The 18,194-nt window shown below is 36.2% G+C and overlaps 1 protein-coding gene across 14 annotated transcripts in view; it reads right to left on the reverse strand.

Annotated features, from left to right (window-relative positions):
* The window catches only part of HUWE1 (HECT, UBA and WWE domain containing E3 ubiquitin protein ligase 1), a 141,776-nt gene that overhangs the window by 97,385 nt on the left and 26,197 nt on the right, over nt 1–18,194 (reverse strand). For all 14 annotated transcript variants that reach the window (XM_082445050.1, XM_082445059.1, XM_082445060.1 and 11 more), the window contains 4 exons: nt 17,411–17,479; nt 13,186–13,284; nt 12,345–12,551; nt 10,799–10,951 (listed from right to left, as the gene is read on the reverse strand). In XM_082445050.1, the coding sequence (XP_082301176.1) occupies nt 10,799–10,951; nt 12,345–12,551; nt 13,186–13,284; nt 17,411–17,455 (504 nt within the window). In that variant the 5' untranslated portion in view covers nt 17,456–17,479. The remainder of the gene's footprint in view (nt 1–10,798; nt 10,952–12,344; nt 12,552–13,185; nt 13,285–17,410; nt 17,480–18,194) is intronic.

Consider the following 18,194-nt stretch of genomic DNA (forward strand, 5'->3'; position numbering starts at 1 on the left):
CGAAGACAGTGAGTATTCACACTGAAGATACCAACATACACACAGACCCCACCGGCAAAGACAGAGATATTTCGGTTCCAGGAATTTAAAGCAAATCACTAGTTGACCACTAAGCTAATAGAATAGAGACTTCAATGACCACACAAAACAAAGAATTACGAAGTCAGTTCAGAAAAGTCTAAACAAACAATGACAAATCATAACAACAAACCCTGGGGAGGGGCGAGAATCTGGTTTCCAGAGTTGCCACATATAATATCCAAAATGTCCATTATAGCAACATAAGGAGTGATGCCAGCAAGATGGCCGAATAAGATGTCTCTCACTGCACCCCCCACCCCTGCAATAATTTGGCATCCATTCATGGAGAAAAGTGCCTTTATGGGAGCTGTGGAAACCAGCCTCATATGCAAAGGGACCTGGGAGGAGGCATACAGACCTCAGTCCCAGCTGTGGACCCTGCAGTGGCCTGTGAACCAGCTGTAGCCACTCTCAGCAGCTGTTTGAGAGCCCGAGGAGAACACTGTCTTAAACAATCATCCATGGATGATAAAGGTTAAAGGACAAAAGTTAAAAAAAAAATAAGAGCTAAAATAATTTGTTAATGAATACACAATATAAAAAGAGGTAAACTGTGACATCAAAAACATAAAATGGAAGGGGAATAAAAGGGTAAAGTTTTTCAGATGCAAAGTTAAGTTGTTATCAGTGTTAAAATAAAACTATTGTATCTTTTTCTAAAAGCAAAACAACAAAAACAACAAAAAAAAGAACTAGTAAGATGGCATTACTAAGTCCCTGCCTATCAATAATTACTCCAAATGTAGATGGACTGATTTTCCAATCAAAAGGCATAGAGTAGCTGGATGGAAAAAAAAACAAGAGCCAACTATATGCTACCTACAAGACTCACCTCAGCTTTAAGGACACACATAGGCTCAAAGTAAAGGGATGGAAAAAGATATTTTACACAAGTGGAAACCAAAGAGCAGGGATAGCTACTTATATCAGACAAAACAGGCTTTAACTCATAACCTGTAATGGGAGACAATTAAGGTCATTATAGAATGATAAAGGGGTCAATTCAAAGAGGATATAACAATTGTAAGTTATATGGACCTAACGTTGGAGCATCTAAATGTATTAAGCAAATACTAATAGATATGAAGGGAGAAACAGAGAACAATACAATAATAGTAGGAGATGTCAACATCTCACTTTCAACAATGGATTGTACTGAGAGAAAAATCAAGAAGGAAACATTGGATTTGAACTATACTTTAGACCAATGGACCTAGTAGGCATATGTATAACATTTTATTTAACAGCAGAATACACACTCTTCTCAAACCCACATGGAACATTCTCCTACATAGATTATATGATAGGTCACAAGACAAGTCTTAGCAAATTTCAGATAGAAATCATACCAAGTATCTTTCTGGACCCCAATAGTATGAAACTGGAAATCAGTAACAGGAAGAAAACTGGAAAAATTCACAAAGATGTGGAAATTAAACAATACACTACTGAACAACCAATGGGTCAAAAGAAATCAAAAGGGAAATTAAAAACATCTTGAGACAAATGAAAACGAAAACAAAACACATGAAAACGAATGAGATGCACCAAAAGCAGTTCTAAGAGGGAAGTTTATAGGAATAAATGCCTACATTAAGAAACAAGATCTCAAATAAACCTAATTTTATACCTCAACTTGAAACTTGAAAAAGAAGAATAAACTAAGCCTAAAGTTAGCAGAAGAAAGGAAATAACAAAGATCAGAACAGAAATAAATGAGAGACTAGAAAAAACACAGAAAAGATTAATGAAAATAAGAGCTCTTTTTAAAAAAACTACTCAACAAAATAGACAAAACTTTAGCTACACTGAGAAAAAAAGGCTGAAGACTCAAATAAATAAAATGAGAAACAAAAGAAGAGACATTACAACTGATACCACAGATACAAAGGATCATTAAGAGACTACTATGAATGAACTGTCAACAAACTGGATAACCTAGAAGAATTGGATAAATTCCTAGAAATATATAATCTAACAAAACAAAATCATGGAGAAATAGAAAATATGAATAGACCAATAGTGAGTAAGCAGATTGAATCAGTAATCAAAAAATACCCCAAAAAGAAAATTCCAGGACCAAATGGTTTCCTTGGTGAATTTCACCAAACATTTAAAGAATAACCAATCCTTCTCAAACTTTTACCAAAAAATTGAAGAGGTGGGAATACTTCCAAACTCATTGCTTGAAAAATTACCATTGTCTGGCCAAAATTACCGATACCAAAGCCAGATAAGGACACTACAAGAACAGAAAACTACAGGCCAGTATCCCTGATGAACAAACTTGCAAAGGTCCTCAGCAAACTACCAGCAAACCAAGTTCAACAGCATATTAAAAGGAACATACACCATGATTTAAGTGGGATTTATCCCTGGGATGCAAAGATGTTTCAACACATGCAAATCAGTAAGTGTGATACCACATTAAGAGAATGAAAGACAAAAATCGCATGATCATCTCAAAAGTTGCAGAAAAAGCAATGACAAAATTCAACATCCTTTCATAATAAAAACTCAAAAATGGGGTATAGAAGGAACATGCCTCAACATGATAAAGGCCACATATGACAAGTCCACAGCTAACAGCATACTCAAGGATGAAAGGGTGAATTCTTTCCCTCTAAGATCAGGAAGAAGACAAGGGTGCCCACTCTAACCACTCCTATTCAACACAGTATTGGAAATACTAGCCAGAGCCAATTAGGCAAGAAAAAGAAATAAAAGGCATACAATTCAGAAAGGAAGAAGTAAAACTGTTTCCATTTGCAAATGATATGATCTTATATACAGAAAACCCTCAAGGTTCCACCAAAAAACTGTTAGAATTAAATTCAGTAAAGTTGCAGGATACAAAATCAACATACAGAAATCAGTCACATCTCCATACACTATCTGAAAAAGAAATAAAGAAAACAATCCCATTTACAATAGCATAAAAAACAGTAAAATACTTAGAAATAAATTTTACCAAGGAGGTAAAAATCTGTACACGTAAAACTATAAAACACTGATGAAAGGCATTAAAGAAGACACAAACATCCTATGTTCATGGATTGGAAGAATACTGTCAAAATGTCCACAGTACCAAAAGCAATCTACAGATTTTAATTACTATCAAAATTTCAATGACGTTTTCCCCAGAAATAGGAAAAACAATCCTTAAATTTATATGGAACCAAGAAGACCTCAAAAAACTAAAGCAATCCTGAGAAAGAACAAAGCTACAGGTATCATACTTCCTGATTTCAAACATCATTACAAAGCTATAGTAATCAAAACAGTATGGTATTAGCATATTAAAAACACACACAGACCAACAGAACATAATCAAGAGCCCAGAAATAAATCCTCACATACACAGTCAACTAATATTTGAAAGGGAGCCAATAATCAATGGGGAAAATATACTCTCTTCAATAAATGGTGCTGGGAAAACTCGATAACCAGTTTTCTGGATAACACACAGAAAAATGAAATTGGACCCCCTATCTTATACCATTCAAAAAATTAACCTAAATTAAAGACTTCAACATAAGACCTGAAACCATAAAGCTCCTAAAAGAAAACACAGGGTAAAAGCACCCCAACATTGGTCTTGGTGACAATTTTTTGGACATGACACCAAAAGCAACAAAGGCAAACTGCATCAAACTAAAACACTTCTGCACAGCAAAAGAAACAATCAACAAAATGAAAAGACGACCTGCTGAATGGGAGAAACTATCTGCAAACCATTATATCTGATAAGAAATTACTATCCAAAATATAAAGAACTCATATTGATACAACTGAATAACAATAACAAAAACCAACCATCTGATTTTAAAATGGGCAGAGGAACTGAATAGACATTTTTCCAAAGACAATATACAAATGGCCAACAGTTACATGAAATGGTTCTCAGTATCACTAGTCATCAGGGAAATGCGAATCATAGCCACAATGATGTATCACCTCACACCTGATAGAATGGCCATTTCCAAGAAGACAAGAGATAACAAGTATTGGTGAGTATTTGGAGAAAAGGGGACCCTTGTGCGCTGTTGGTGGGAATAGAAATTGGTATAGCCACTACAGAAAACAAACAGTATGGAGGTGCCTCAAAAAATTAAAAATAGAACTATTATATGATCCAGCAATCCCAGTTCTGGCTATCTATCCAAAAGAAAGGAAATCAGGACAAAGAGATATCTGCACTCCCATACTTACTGTAAAGTTATTCACACTAGCCAAGGTATGGAAACAACTTAAGTGTCTGTCTATGGATGAATGGATAAAGAAGATGTGCTGTACATACACACACACACAATGAAATATTGTTCAGCCACAAGAAAGAAGGAAATCTCCCCTTCTGCGACAACATGGATGGACCTTGAGGGCATTCTAGTAAGTGAATAAATCAGACAGAGAAAGACAATTACTGTATGGTATCATTTATACATGGAATCTAAAAAAGCTCAACACATAGAAATAGAGGTAAGAATGGTGGTTGCCAGGGACTGGGGATTGGGGGAAATGTGGAGATGTTGGTCAAATCGCACAAATTTCTACTGTGGTAATCACTTTGTAATATATTAAGTGTATCAAATCATCATGTTGTATACCTTTAAGTTACACAATGCTTTATTTCAATTATATCCCCATAAAACCAGAAAAAATTAATTAATAGAAACCATTCCTGAGCAAGTCCAGACACTGGATTTAGTAGGCAAAGACTTTAAATCATCTATTTTAAATATGCTTAAAGCGCTAAATGAAATCATATACAAAGAACTAAAGGAAACCATGAGAATGATGTTTCATCAAACAAAGAATGTCAATAAAGAGTCAGAGGTTATAAAAAAGGAAGCAAATAGAAATTCTGGAGCTGAAAAAGCACAATAACAGAAATGAAAAATTCGCTAGAGTGGTTCAACAGCAGATGTAAGCAGGGAGAAAAATGAATTAATGAACTTAATTAAATATATATAATGTTAGGTGGCAATATGTGCTACAGAAAAAAAATGAAGAAAAGTGTAATAGGGAGTAAGGTAGGTGTTCTAATTTTAAAACAGGATGGTAGGGAAGACTTCACTGAGATGGTGGCTCTTAAGACTTAGAGAAGATGAGGGAGCAAGCCATAGAGACAACTGGGGATGTAGCTGTGCAGAGGCCCTGCAGCAAGAGTGTGCCTGCCACTGTCCAGTAAAGCAAGGGTGCCAGTTATCTGGAATGGACTGAGCCTGGGGGAAAGAAATGTGAGGTGAGGTCAAAGTTTGATTTTGTACACATTACAATTGATATCCAGCAGAGATTTTGAGAAGGCAGTAAATATACAAGTTTGAGGTTCAAGGAAAACATACAATTTTTGGAGTCAATGGTCCTTAAAACCATGCAATTGGATCAGATCACCTAGGCAGAATGTATTGATAGCTGGATAAGACACAGAGCCTGGGGTGGAGTCCTGGGCCACTCTAACACTCGGAGGCAGCAGAAGAGGAGGCACCAGTCAAGCAGACATAGAAGGGCAACAATGGAGGACCAGGAGGGTGGTTTGGAAGCTAAGACTTTAAAAATGGTATTTTCAAAGAATATTTAATGCTGTGGGAAAATACTCACCATAGGTTACATGGGGGGGGGAAAGCAGCATATGAAACACAATGTTAGTTATTTTTTCTACATGGTGGTGGTTGAGGATTATTATTATTTTCTTCCTTTATACTTTTTTGTATTTTCTTAATTTTCAACACTGAACATGCATCACTTTTATAAAAATTCTGACAAATTTGAAAATAAATATTGGAAGGTGAAAAAAAAAAAGAATCAATGAACCTGATGACAGGTCAATTGAGATTACCCAGTCTGAAGAGCAGATAGAGAAAAAAAAAAGTAAATAGAGGTTAAGAGATCTGTGGGACTTCACCAAGTATACCAACATATACATAATGGGGGTCCAAGGAGAAGAGACAGAAAAAGGGGCAAAGAGATTATTTAAAGAAATAATGGCCAAAACATCAAATTTGACAAAAGACATGAATCTATAAATCCAAGAAGCTCAATGAATTTCAACAGGATAAAACGACATAGATCCACAGAAAGACACATTATAATCAAATTGTCAAAGGCCAAGACAGAGAGAATAATCTTGAAAGCAGAAGGAGAAATGTGACTTGTTATATACAAGGGATCCTCACAGCTGATTTTTCCTCAGAAACGATGGAGGCCAGAATGCAGTGGGAAGACATATTCAAAGTGCTAAAAGAAAATAACTGCCAATCAGATTCTATATCTGGCACAGTTATCTTTCATAAATGTAGGAGAAATTAACACTTTCTCAGATAAAAGCTGACAGAGCTTGTTGCTAGTAGACCTGCCTGTAAGAAATGCTAAACGGGAGTCCTTCAGGCTGAAATGAAAGGACACGCCACAGTAACCTGACTCCATATGAAGAAATTAAGAACACCAGTAAGTTAATTTCACAGGTAAATATAAAAGGCATTATTAATGTATTTTTGGTTTGTAACTCCTTTTTTTCTGAGTGTTTTAAAAAACAACTACATAAAAAAGTAAATTCTACATCTATGTTGATGGGCACACAATATATAAAGATGTAATTTGTGGCAACAACATACAGTGGGAGGAAAGTGCTATATAGGAGGAAAGTTTTTGTCTACTCTTAAAACTAAGTTGGTATTAATTTGAACTAACTTTTCATTAATGAAGATGTTAGTTGTAATACACAGGGAAAACATTAATAACTAGACAAAAGATAAATCAAGAAAACATAAGACTTGAACATTAAATCAACCAGACCTAACAGATATATACATGTATATAGAACAATCCACCCCGCAACAGAATATACATTCTTCTCAAGTACATACAAAATAGTCTCCCATATAGACCATATGTTAGGCAACAAAACAAACTTTAAGAAACTTCTAAAAAAGAATAAAATCATACAAAGTATCATATCCAACAACAGAAAGAAATTAGAAATCCGTAACAGAAGGAAATCTGGAAAATTCACGAACACGTGGAAATTAAACAATATACTGTTAACAACCAATGGGTAAAAGAAGAAATCAAAAGGGAAATTAGAAAATTCCTTGAGACGAATGAAAATGAAAACACTTCATATCAAAACTTATGGGATACATTTATGGGATAAAGCAGTGCTTAGAGGGAAATTTACAGCTGTTAATTGCCTACATTTAAAAAAGAAAGATCTCAAATCAGTAACCTAACAGTCCACCTTAAGGAACTAGAAAAACAGCAGCAAACTAAACCCAAAGCAAACATAAAAAAGGAAATAGTAAAACTGGAGCAGAGATAAATGAAACAAAATAGAAAAACAGAATCAGCTAAATCAAATTTGTTTCTTTGAAAATATCAACAAAAATAGACAAACCTTTAGCTACATTGACCAAAAAAAAAGTATGTTCTTGCTCTCTCAAGCTTGTTCTTTTAAAATATACATACAGGAGGAACCAGAGAAAAGGGAAAGATTTAAGACAGCTATTCTGTTCATCTTCAATAACAACCAGAACAAGTTACTTGATTTCTCTGATCTTTACTTCAAAATCGAGCCTATGCACAGGGGCATACCTTATTGTACTGTGCTTTGCAGATACTGCTTTTTTAATTGAAGGTTTGTGGCAACGCTGCATTGAGCAAGTCTACTGGTTTTTTCATTTTTCCAACAGCATTTGCTCACTTCATGTCACTGTGTCACATTTTGGTAATTCTTGCAATATTTAAAACCTTTTCATCATTATTATATTTGTTATGATGATCTGTGATCAGTGATCATTGTTATTACTATTGTCATTATTTTGGGGTGCCACGAACCATGCCCATACAAGATGGCAAATTTAATGGAAAAAAAAATATGTGTTCTGACTGCTCCACTGACTGGCTGTTCTACCATCTCTCTCCCTCTCCTCAGGCTTCTCTGTTCCCTGAGACACAATAATATTGAAATTAGGCCAATTAATAAACTTACAAGGGCCTCTAAGTATTCAAGTAAAAGGAACAGTTGCACATCTCTCACTTTATATCAAAAGCTAAAAATGATTAAGCTTAGTGATTCTTACACGTTGGATCCATTTCTGGAAATTTTCCACTGTTATTACCACACTATTTTAATTCCTTTTAGCTTTATAAAAAAAGTTAATACCCAATAGGAAGAGTATTTCCTCATTCCATTTTCAATATTTTCTTGGCTATTCCCAGGACTTCCAGTGAAGAAACATGGAATTTGCTGAGAACTGCGAGGATAAGGGATATATAAATACTTGATGCCACATAGGGGTGACAGGTAAGTCAAACCAAGGATCTGAATTTGCAAGGCGGAATAAGCTTGCAAGGTGGAATAAGCTTGAAAGGCTATATATCTTCACAATTACTTTCCTTTTGTTTCTTCTGTTGTCACAACTAATTGTTTTTTAGAATACTTCAACTATTACTGTCACCACTAAATCTTTCTATCTTTTGTGATCTAATAAAAATCAAGTGCCTACAATAAGAAAGTTGTGGTAAGCTGGGATCCTTAAAAGACCATGTCAAGCCATGATTCATGAAAGTCTGTGATGTTGTGACATTTCTGAGATATTACCATTATTAAATACAAAGAAACATTTCTTACAAAATTATGTAAAGTTAATATGGGAAAACACTGATGCTAGTATGTTAAGTAAATAAAGTAGGATATCAAGTTACATATACTATATGCATTCAGCTATGTAAAGAAATATGCATAAAGACTAAGAAAATGTACCAAAATGTGAAGAGTAGATACATAATTATGATAAATTTTCTTCCGTACATTTCCAAAATTTTTAAATACCAAGCACATATTTTTATTATGTTTGTTTTGCAGCCAACAAGATAAACCTACGGAATGTTTAAGATGCAAGGGTACTTATTAGTTAGTACTAAGAAGAACTAGTTCTTTGTCCTTTTAATTATGCCCCTATATCACTTTCTCAACTACTATGTGAGCTTTTTAAAGAAAAGAACATGTTTTATACTATCTCCCGTGCAGGATTAGCCATATACTTCTTGAATATTATCAAGTGGAAGAGTTGGGTGTGGATTCAAGTAGCTGGGTCTCAGGCTGACACCCAGGTTTGGAACATAAACCATGCCCAATCAACTCTACAAACAGCAGTTATCACATTTCACACTTTATCAGGGGCTAAAAGCCCATGGGCTTTTCCTAAAAATAACGTAACTTCTGAATCTCATCGTCTTCACCTACTCCATAGAGTTCCCATATGATCCTGGCAATTAAGTAGATACCCAATAAATAACATTTATATCAACCATGGCATATTTGACACCACCTCACTAGATGGGATTTGCTCAAGAATGGGTATGTATTCAGGTATCAGAGAAAAGGTCTTGATGCCTTTGGGATGGAACTATAAGAATCTGGTAAGATTCTGTAACTTTGCCCAATAGGATAGATTAAACCAATGGTTCTCAAAGTATGATCCCTGGACCAGCAGCCTCAACATTCCCTGGAAACTTATTAGGAATGCACATTACTGGGCTCTGCCCTAGGCCTAGTGAATCAGAAATGGGGGTTGCGGGAATTGAGGTAAAGGGGTATGAGCAGACAGAGGAGGGAGACTTCTCTATGCTTTAATAAATCGACTCTTTCTCATGCATGCTCAAGTTTGAGAACCAGTGTCCTAGACCCTCACAAAAATCAACCAACTGGCTTTTAACTGATTCAAGTCTTCTTGGAGAACTTCTGCTGTATTTGCAGTTCACTAATATCTGTGCATAGTCACAATTGGCTCACATCACTGGGTTAACTGAGTCACTAAAAAACTATCATGAGAAAATGGTTAAAAATAATCTTGTATTTGCAAATCCAAGAAAATATGCTCAAATTTTAAGGGAGGCTCCATCTGGATGAATATCAGGTGATTAACATTCTCTTTATACTTTCCTATACATCCTAGAATTTTTGCAATACATGTTACATTTATAATCACACAAAAATGATTTTAAAGTAACCATGCACCTAAAAATAGCCTGAAACTTGAGTTGTATGACTTGTGAGGTAACCATTTATTATTCAGCTTTTAAAAAGTTAGCCCTACCAACTTTCTTCCAAAAAAGCTTTCTAGCAATGGCTACCTCTCTCAAACCTGAGTATGTATTATCAGTTTGCCTCTACAAACACTGGACAATAGTTTGAGTAAGCTGAATTTAACATGAGCCTTTTTGCCTTCAATTAACAATCATTACCACCACACAACAATTACTGAGCGCAGCACTAAGAACCCTACATTTTATTTTATTCTGAAAATACTCTTAAGGTAGATATAACTAAATTCTCAGATGAGAAAACTGCTATCAGAGCTAATAAGGTAGGCCAGGACTCAAAATCCAGATCTTTTATTGCAGCCAATGTTTCCCTCCAAACAGAATCTGATTCTAAACTTTCTTTCCAGAAGAGAAGTGGCCATTTTTGAACAAAGAGAGATTCTCTTTGTGAGCAGAGATTCATGAAATTCCTCAAAATTACTTCATAAAATTGAGAATACTTCCTAGGATTTTTGGGGTACCTTAGTTAAATGGGCCCCAATAGCTCTACTCAATTAGGCCAGTAAAGTTAACTTATGGATTCCTATTCATTTTGACACTGCAAGAAACACCTGTGAAAAGGAATAACAGGGTCCAACTTCTGTGTCCTTCCAACTCTTCACCCATGACTCACCTCTGCCAAATGCTGCAGCCGGGTTAGCAGTGGGGTTCTCTTGTCAGATCCAAGGCGTGTGATATAATTTGATCTTTTGCTAAATACGTACAGAAGGTTGAGGACTGCCAGCACCACTTGCATATCAGAAGAAGCCAATAAAGTTGTCAAATGCTACAGGGGACAAAAATGGGGGGGCAAGTTCATGGTATCAGGCATACAAGACCTTGAAAACTTGAAATGCCATGGATTTACAAAGCTATCAAGAAGTTTAACAATACAAAAAAAATTTATAAATATTTGAGCACCTACAACATGTAACCTTATGCCCAAGCAGCTTATAATCTGGCAGCAAGCCAGAAAGTCCAATTTAAGTTAAAAAAAATGTGAACAGTTCAAAATTACACAGGTGTCTCCACAGGAAGAAACAGATTACAAAAGAGACATATGTAATATTTTAATACACAGCAGAACTCAAGAACATTAACTTTCCAACTAGACTAAAAGTATAGACTAAGATAATTTTATGCTCCTTCTGTATCCTTTACAACAAATACAAAATAGGAATTAATTAAAACACAGGGCTCTTCATATAGAAACTAAAAATAACAACAGCTGGTGGCACTTATGACTGTTACAATACAGTGTATGTAACAATAACCCAAGAGTTAACTATTTTTGCTTTTTAATACAATCAAAATTTACCAATATATTGAAACATTTGGTTAGTGTTAAAATCAGTATGTAATTTAGCTGGAAATGAACCAAAGTATTTCTGGTTGCTGATTATCCACAGAAGGCTATGGATTTCCTTTTGCAGCTTATCTATTTCATCTTCAACAGACTGCTTAGCCATCCCCTACTTAAAACTTCAGGTATTAGGTCTTCAGTTCAGTTATTCCACTTCTCTTCTTAAGCCATTTACTTTCTACCTGTTTGTTCTGATTCTGATTCTGTTTCTTTAATGAAGACTTAGGAAAAGTAACACATAACAACAGGGCACTAGATCAACAGTGATAAAAACTCTAAAGTTAGGCTAAAGGAAGAGAGTTTCTTCTTATACTGATTTTTGACCAATTCAAAAGTTCACTAATTCCTGTGCCCACTTTACTCTTTAAGAATACATAGCATGCTATTAATATACATTTTGGGGAGGGGGAGCAGAAATTAAAAAGCAGCACACTAAAACTTAGAAAAGCAGTAAGTGCAGTAATGTGTCAAGGAAATCGAATTATGTCTAATATTTTAAAAGTAATTTGGGGCTGCTCTGATAACCTGGGACCAAGATCAACTCCTGTAAATTCCCAAGAATACACCAATACATGTATTACATTCGCATTAATTTCTTGAATCTTAAAAGGCAAGGTGAAGGTGACAGTAAAGAACCTTCCCATCAACCCTGTGAAGGGTATCTTTAGCCAAGAAACATCCTACCAATGTCTTTGACATTGAAAACCCCAGAACTCCGTAATGAAAAGGAAAGAATCATCAGATAGAACAATTTCCTTATTCTGGACATGAACAATTCTAGTTAAGAACAGATCACAAAGGCTTGAACCTCTCCTACCTCTATGGAACTATACAGATGCCGGGAAAAGCTGTACTCAATGAGCAAGGCTGTGAAGTTCAACACAGCCAAGAGAAGCATCTTCAGTTGTTCTCTTTCTGGCCTATCACACACGAGCATCCATGACATATTCTCCACTGTCTGTCCAGCGTCTGCCAGAATTCCATCGAAGCGGTCCAACAGATCCACCCAGTGATATAACTCGCACTGGAGAGGGGAAGAGAAAGAGGAAGATATAAGAATAAGGTGAAAGTACTGTGTGGGTACTCTGTAGCTGAGCTTTGCTGCAATGGATTGCTAAGCATGACACCTAGACAAGTTCACTTCCCAACTTTGCTTCTCTTCAATCCCCCACCAGTACAGAAACCTATGAGAAAGATCATACTCTGAGCCACATGGACCCGAGTTCATTGCTATATCTATCAAAACCCCTACAGCTAGGTCTTCAAAAGGAGAATTCTGGCTACCTCTGAGGTCTAAAAACACAAGGACTTTCCCTGCCAGAATCCACTTTATCTGAAGTGCTCATTTTTAGAGTTATCTAAAGAAGAGTCTTTTAAGCTAAGAGTAAAAATCCTGAGACTATCTCAAGCTCATATTGTCAGTCAAACTAAAGGAATTTTGTGGTTGAGATTCTTTATCATCACCTGTATAAACATTCTTCATCCTTGGCTAGCAAAATTTTCCTTTTACATTTCTTTCAAAATTTCCTTGGCAACCATTCACAGGCTAAAATTACTGGTCTAGAGCTGTGCCAGACACACACTAGATGCTTATTAAGTAATTGCTGAATGAGGCTACCTCGTTTTGGTTTCTCTTTTGGGAGCATGGGTTTACATACCTTTCCAATGTTCCATGTTTTGATCTGCTGCAGTTCCAAGAGGAGTTGCTCATCATTACAAACTTTGAGTTTGTCTATTAAGGCTCTGCAGTCTGCAGGCTGAGAAAAACAAACAGGTATTCACAGAAGGGTGTTTTGGAGTATGAGGGAGACACAACAAGGAAGAATAGGAAAAAAAACCCCTTATGTCAACACACTCAATGATTTAACTTTTGATAGAACTCACTACTTAAGTGGAAATTTGCCAGACGATCACCTGAGATTAATACAGAAATCTTATAATGAAACAGTCCATCTGTGTATTTTTTTAAAACCTGGATGAACCTGTAGATGTAGACAAACTACTTGGAAGTGTACAGACAACAGAAGTAAAGGAAACAAGCTAAATATCAATAAAAACAAAATGAGGAATCTGTATCATAGTCTGAAAGTTAACTAGAATGCCTGATAAGAAATGTTCAATTAGAGGAACACTGAGGAGCCCTAGTGAATTCACAAAGGTGAAGATTAGCACTGGCTATATTTTTCTGCAACATTAAACCGTCCAATTATAGGAGGCAAAGAATTTCTGAACTGTGTAAAACTAGGACTCCATTCTTACTTGGGGTTTCCATTTCCATATATTCCTGCTCTGTTTTACTGATGAAAGGGCCTGTTTGTCAGGTAACAAGGTGTGGATTCAGAGTTCATAGTAAGTTTCCGAAAGTGGAGCTGGTGGCGGGGGGCGGGGGGGATAGAGACTGGGATAGAGATGCTGCTATTAATGGATGGCAGCTGGAAGTGATTACACTTGCTCTTTGACTCTGTAAAGCAGTATGGTATCCTAGGAATGGGCCTAGATTTGGAACCAAACAAATCTGGGTTCAGTTTTTCACTTGATGTTTACAAAGTTGTTTGATCATGAGCAAATCCAACCTCTCAGCCACAGTTTTCTCACCAGAAAAAAGACCTAAGAACCACCTTGGAAATGTGAAGCTCAAGTATTTGCATAAAGCACTTATCTCACATATTAGGAGCTTAAATACTGAAAGACAGCTTACTGTTACAAAGAGCATGGACTTTAGAATTAGGTGGTTGGTAAGCTACCTCTTTGAATCTCAGTATCCTCTTCCGCAAAATGAACTTAGCACGACCTATTTACCCAGCAATGTTGTGAGATTTAAACTAGGGGCATTTTCTGCAGCCAAAATGGAACGTGGAACAATAGGGGCTTAAGGGCAAATTTTTTTTAAGCTAAGTCTGAAACCTTTTCTCTCTCTAAAGTAAACATTATTAAGAGTCATCTCAAATTTCTGTGGTAATTAAAGACATGTAAAATTCTTGGCATAAAACCCTTCAACAAACCAGACCTGCACTTTTTCTTCCTCTCCTTGAAGTCATACAGGTTGAGGGAGAGGTAGTGAAGTAGTAGAAACAGATAACAAAGGAGTGTGAACCACCTGCTCATGCAGTTCACTTGTGCCTTCTGGACCTACCTGGGCCTACTATCAAATATACCACTTCAATTTCTAATGGATTGCAACGATGCAGACCCAATTTTATGATTCTGTGGGTTAGATAGCACCCAGTTCATGACAAACATTTGGGTCCTGTAATCATTTGGTATCTCATAATCAGGCATTCAGTCTTTATCAAGGTCCAGTAGCAAGCCAGAAGCTGCTTTTCTGAATGTCAGAATAGCTGTTGGCAGAGAATAGCATGGCCAAACTCTACCCCCTAGGTCTTAAGCTGTGATTCTCCTATTGGGGCTTGCCAGAGGCATCCCACAGCATCTTTGGCTGACACTTAAGTCAGACACCTGGATCTACTAGGCCATAATGTGCACAGAGTAGGGCAGCTTACATCATAGCCTGAACCTTCTGCAGAGTCTTCTCTAGATCCAAACACTACTATCACTTCAGAAATTATCCAGTAAATGGATCAAAACAGCATGCCTAAATGTAATACATGCTGGCTCCAAAATCCAAAGAGGCACCCCATACACTGTTCCTCTTTCTTCATGGTGTGTGGTACAAGGTGCAAAAACATGTCTCTCACTTTAGAAGGGAAATTTTGACATTTCCCAGACCTTTGAACCCCTAGAAAATTTCCTGACGTGGCAGGCCCTCAACCTTCAAAGGGCACTCTCTGGCACACATATGTCTAAGGCATCTAAAGTGCTTGTGCTTTCTGTTCACAAGCCCCAGTTAGCATAACAGCATCAATTTAACGTACCAGCACCATGTTGTTTTATCAGGAGTATCAAGATCCCTATGGACTTTGCGGTTTGCAGAATGCACCAGGGACAAAAGTGTATCTTTACCGTCTTGTCCCTGTTGCATAAATGCAAACTGAGTGTGATTTTCCTTACTTACGGTAGTACAAAACAAAGTACTTGCCAGTTCAATGGCTGCATACCAATTGCCATGGTTTATGTTGATTTGCTCCAATAAAGATGTCAAATCTAGGGAAAAAACCCTCTGCATAGCTGCCGATACATAAAGTGATCAATAAATATCTTTCTTGTGCAGCCACTATGGAAAACAGTATGAAGGTTCCTCAAAAAATTAAAAACAGAACTACCATATGATCTAGCAATTCCACTTCTGGGTATTCATCTAAAGAAAATGAAAACACTAACTTGAAAGGATATATGAACCCCCATGTTCATTGCAGCATTATTTATAATAGCCAAGATATGGAAACACCCAAGTGTCCATCGATGAATGGATAAGAAGATGTGGTACATATATACAATGGAATACTATTCAGCCATAAAAAAAGAATGAAATCTTGTCATTTGTGACAATATGCATGAACCTTGAGAGCATTATGCTAACTGAAATAAGCCAGGAATCTGTACATAAGTGTGACTCCAAGAACAAATCTATAACAATCTACTAGGTAAAAGAAAAAGAAACTGAATTTCTCTGATTATCTACAAGGTTGAATTATCCTGGAAGTTAAATGACTTCAGGCGAGTTTTCTTTTTGCTCTTCAGTTTCCAAAAAATTTGAGTATGTTAACTGTCGAAAATTCTAGATGCCAAAACATATCAAAAACAAAATGAAAAGGAAATGAACAGGTATGTAAAATGAACATACTCAATATGTATGGCATTCAATAAGAAACTGACATTCCAATGTCAAATACAAAATAAAACAGCACGAGCAGACAACTAATATAAGGCCAATAAATGTGAAAATATATGTATTAAGGCATGCAAATCAGAAGAGTGAAATATTTTTTCTCCACCTATTAACAAAAATTTAAAAGATAATCTGCAATGCTGGAGAGGATGTACGAAGACAGCACTTCTCATACTCATTAGTATAACACTGAATGAAAAGGGCAGGAGAACTGCCCATGCAATACTGGAATAAATATCAATAGTGATACCCTTGGGTGATACTTGCCAGGTAGTTACAGTTTTTAAAAAACCAAGTGGCCTGTATTTAGAAAATGAACCAACTAATTATGTGCCAGATACTTTACTGAGCAGCTGCCTCACATCAGGGAGGGAGGAATTTTCAACCCCATTTTACAGCTGTGGAAACCAGGCAAGTTAACTCTCAGACACAAAAATCTAGTAAGATTCAAACCCATGTCTAATTCCAAAGCTTGTGCTCCTTGAACTACAGCACATGGGGTCTATGGGAGTGTCATAACAATACAATACTTCCTTAATTTCAGAATGCAGTTTAAGCAGGCCAATAGAATATTGGACAGAAGCTGGGATTTCTACTGCTGACACAGGATCAACTGACATGGACACCCAATACACAGGTTAATATAGGTTAAGCTGAACTGTATGATTAAGAATCAGTAATAAAGAAAGCTAAAACACTGGCCTCACAAGAAATCTAGTGAGAAAGGTGTTACCACTTTAATTTTCTAGATAACAAAATTGAGAAAGATCCCGCAAATACAGACAGAATCTGAATCCATACTTGCTCTTTCCATTATACCATGCTGCCTTTCAATGCACAGAAACAGCAGCCAGATAGCCTACTTCAGGTACATATAGCTATAAACTGTTTAGTGCTCACTCTCCGCTGATCACTAGCTTATTCACCTTTTTAACCAAGGGAAGTTCAAAAGAAAATTTGACTGTTTCAAGACAAGTTGCTGTTTTACTGCACTGTGTGTATATAAGTGATGATATATTTGGAAGATCAATATGAGTGAACTGACTGAAAAGATTTTTTTCTGAAATGAAAAAACAGGCAAACTTTTGGATACTTACAGCCTCAGTAGGTGTCTTTTTCAGTTTAGTCCTGTCTACTTTCATGTTTTCGATTTTCTGTTTTATGATCTGAAAAGAAAATTCCCCAAAAAGTGAGAACTTAAAGTTGCAAGCTTGAGCTCTACATGCTTGGACATAGACAATATAGAACAAAGAGCATGCAAAATGTTTAAAGTAAGTTATGATGCAGGCCAACTCAGAGGTACAGGTACGAGGTAAGGAGTGGTAAACAATCTCTCCAAATAAAACTGGCCCACATTCAAGTTACACAAGCCTGTAACCAATTTAAGCCAAAATTAAAATGCCCCCCACCCTGACCTCTCAAACTCATACTTGAAAGTAAGAGTAAAATGTTTTAACACACCTCAGGATGGAAAAATTCACCACATCCTGCAGTATTTTGGAAAACTCAGCAATTCCACTTCTGGGAATTTACCCAAAGAAAATCATAAGAATGTATATATATATTTAATCACAAGAATCCATACTGCATGACCATGTATAACAGTGAAGAAGTGAAAAGGATCAAATATCCAAAATAGGATTGGTTTAAAACAGACTATTACACAGCTGTTAAAAACACTGCACACAATTACATAACAGCAAAGCTGTTCATGGTGAAATAAAAAGGTTACAAAACAGAATAAATAGTATAAACCCATGTTTAAAGAACACAGCTTAGAAGGGGTATGCATCAAAATGTTAATTCAATCTAACCAAAAGGATTATGTATGATTGTTTTACCTGTGCTTTTCTGTATCTTTTACTGTTTTAACCCATAAAA

Source organism: Balaenoptera physalus (genome assembly GCF_965194825.1).
Source record: "Balaenoptera physalus genome assembly, chromosome: X".
NCBI classification, from domain to species: domain Eukaryota; kingdom Metazoa; phylum Chordata; class Mammalia; order Artiodactyla; family Balaenopteridae; genus Balaenoptera; species Balaenoptera physalus.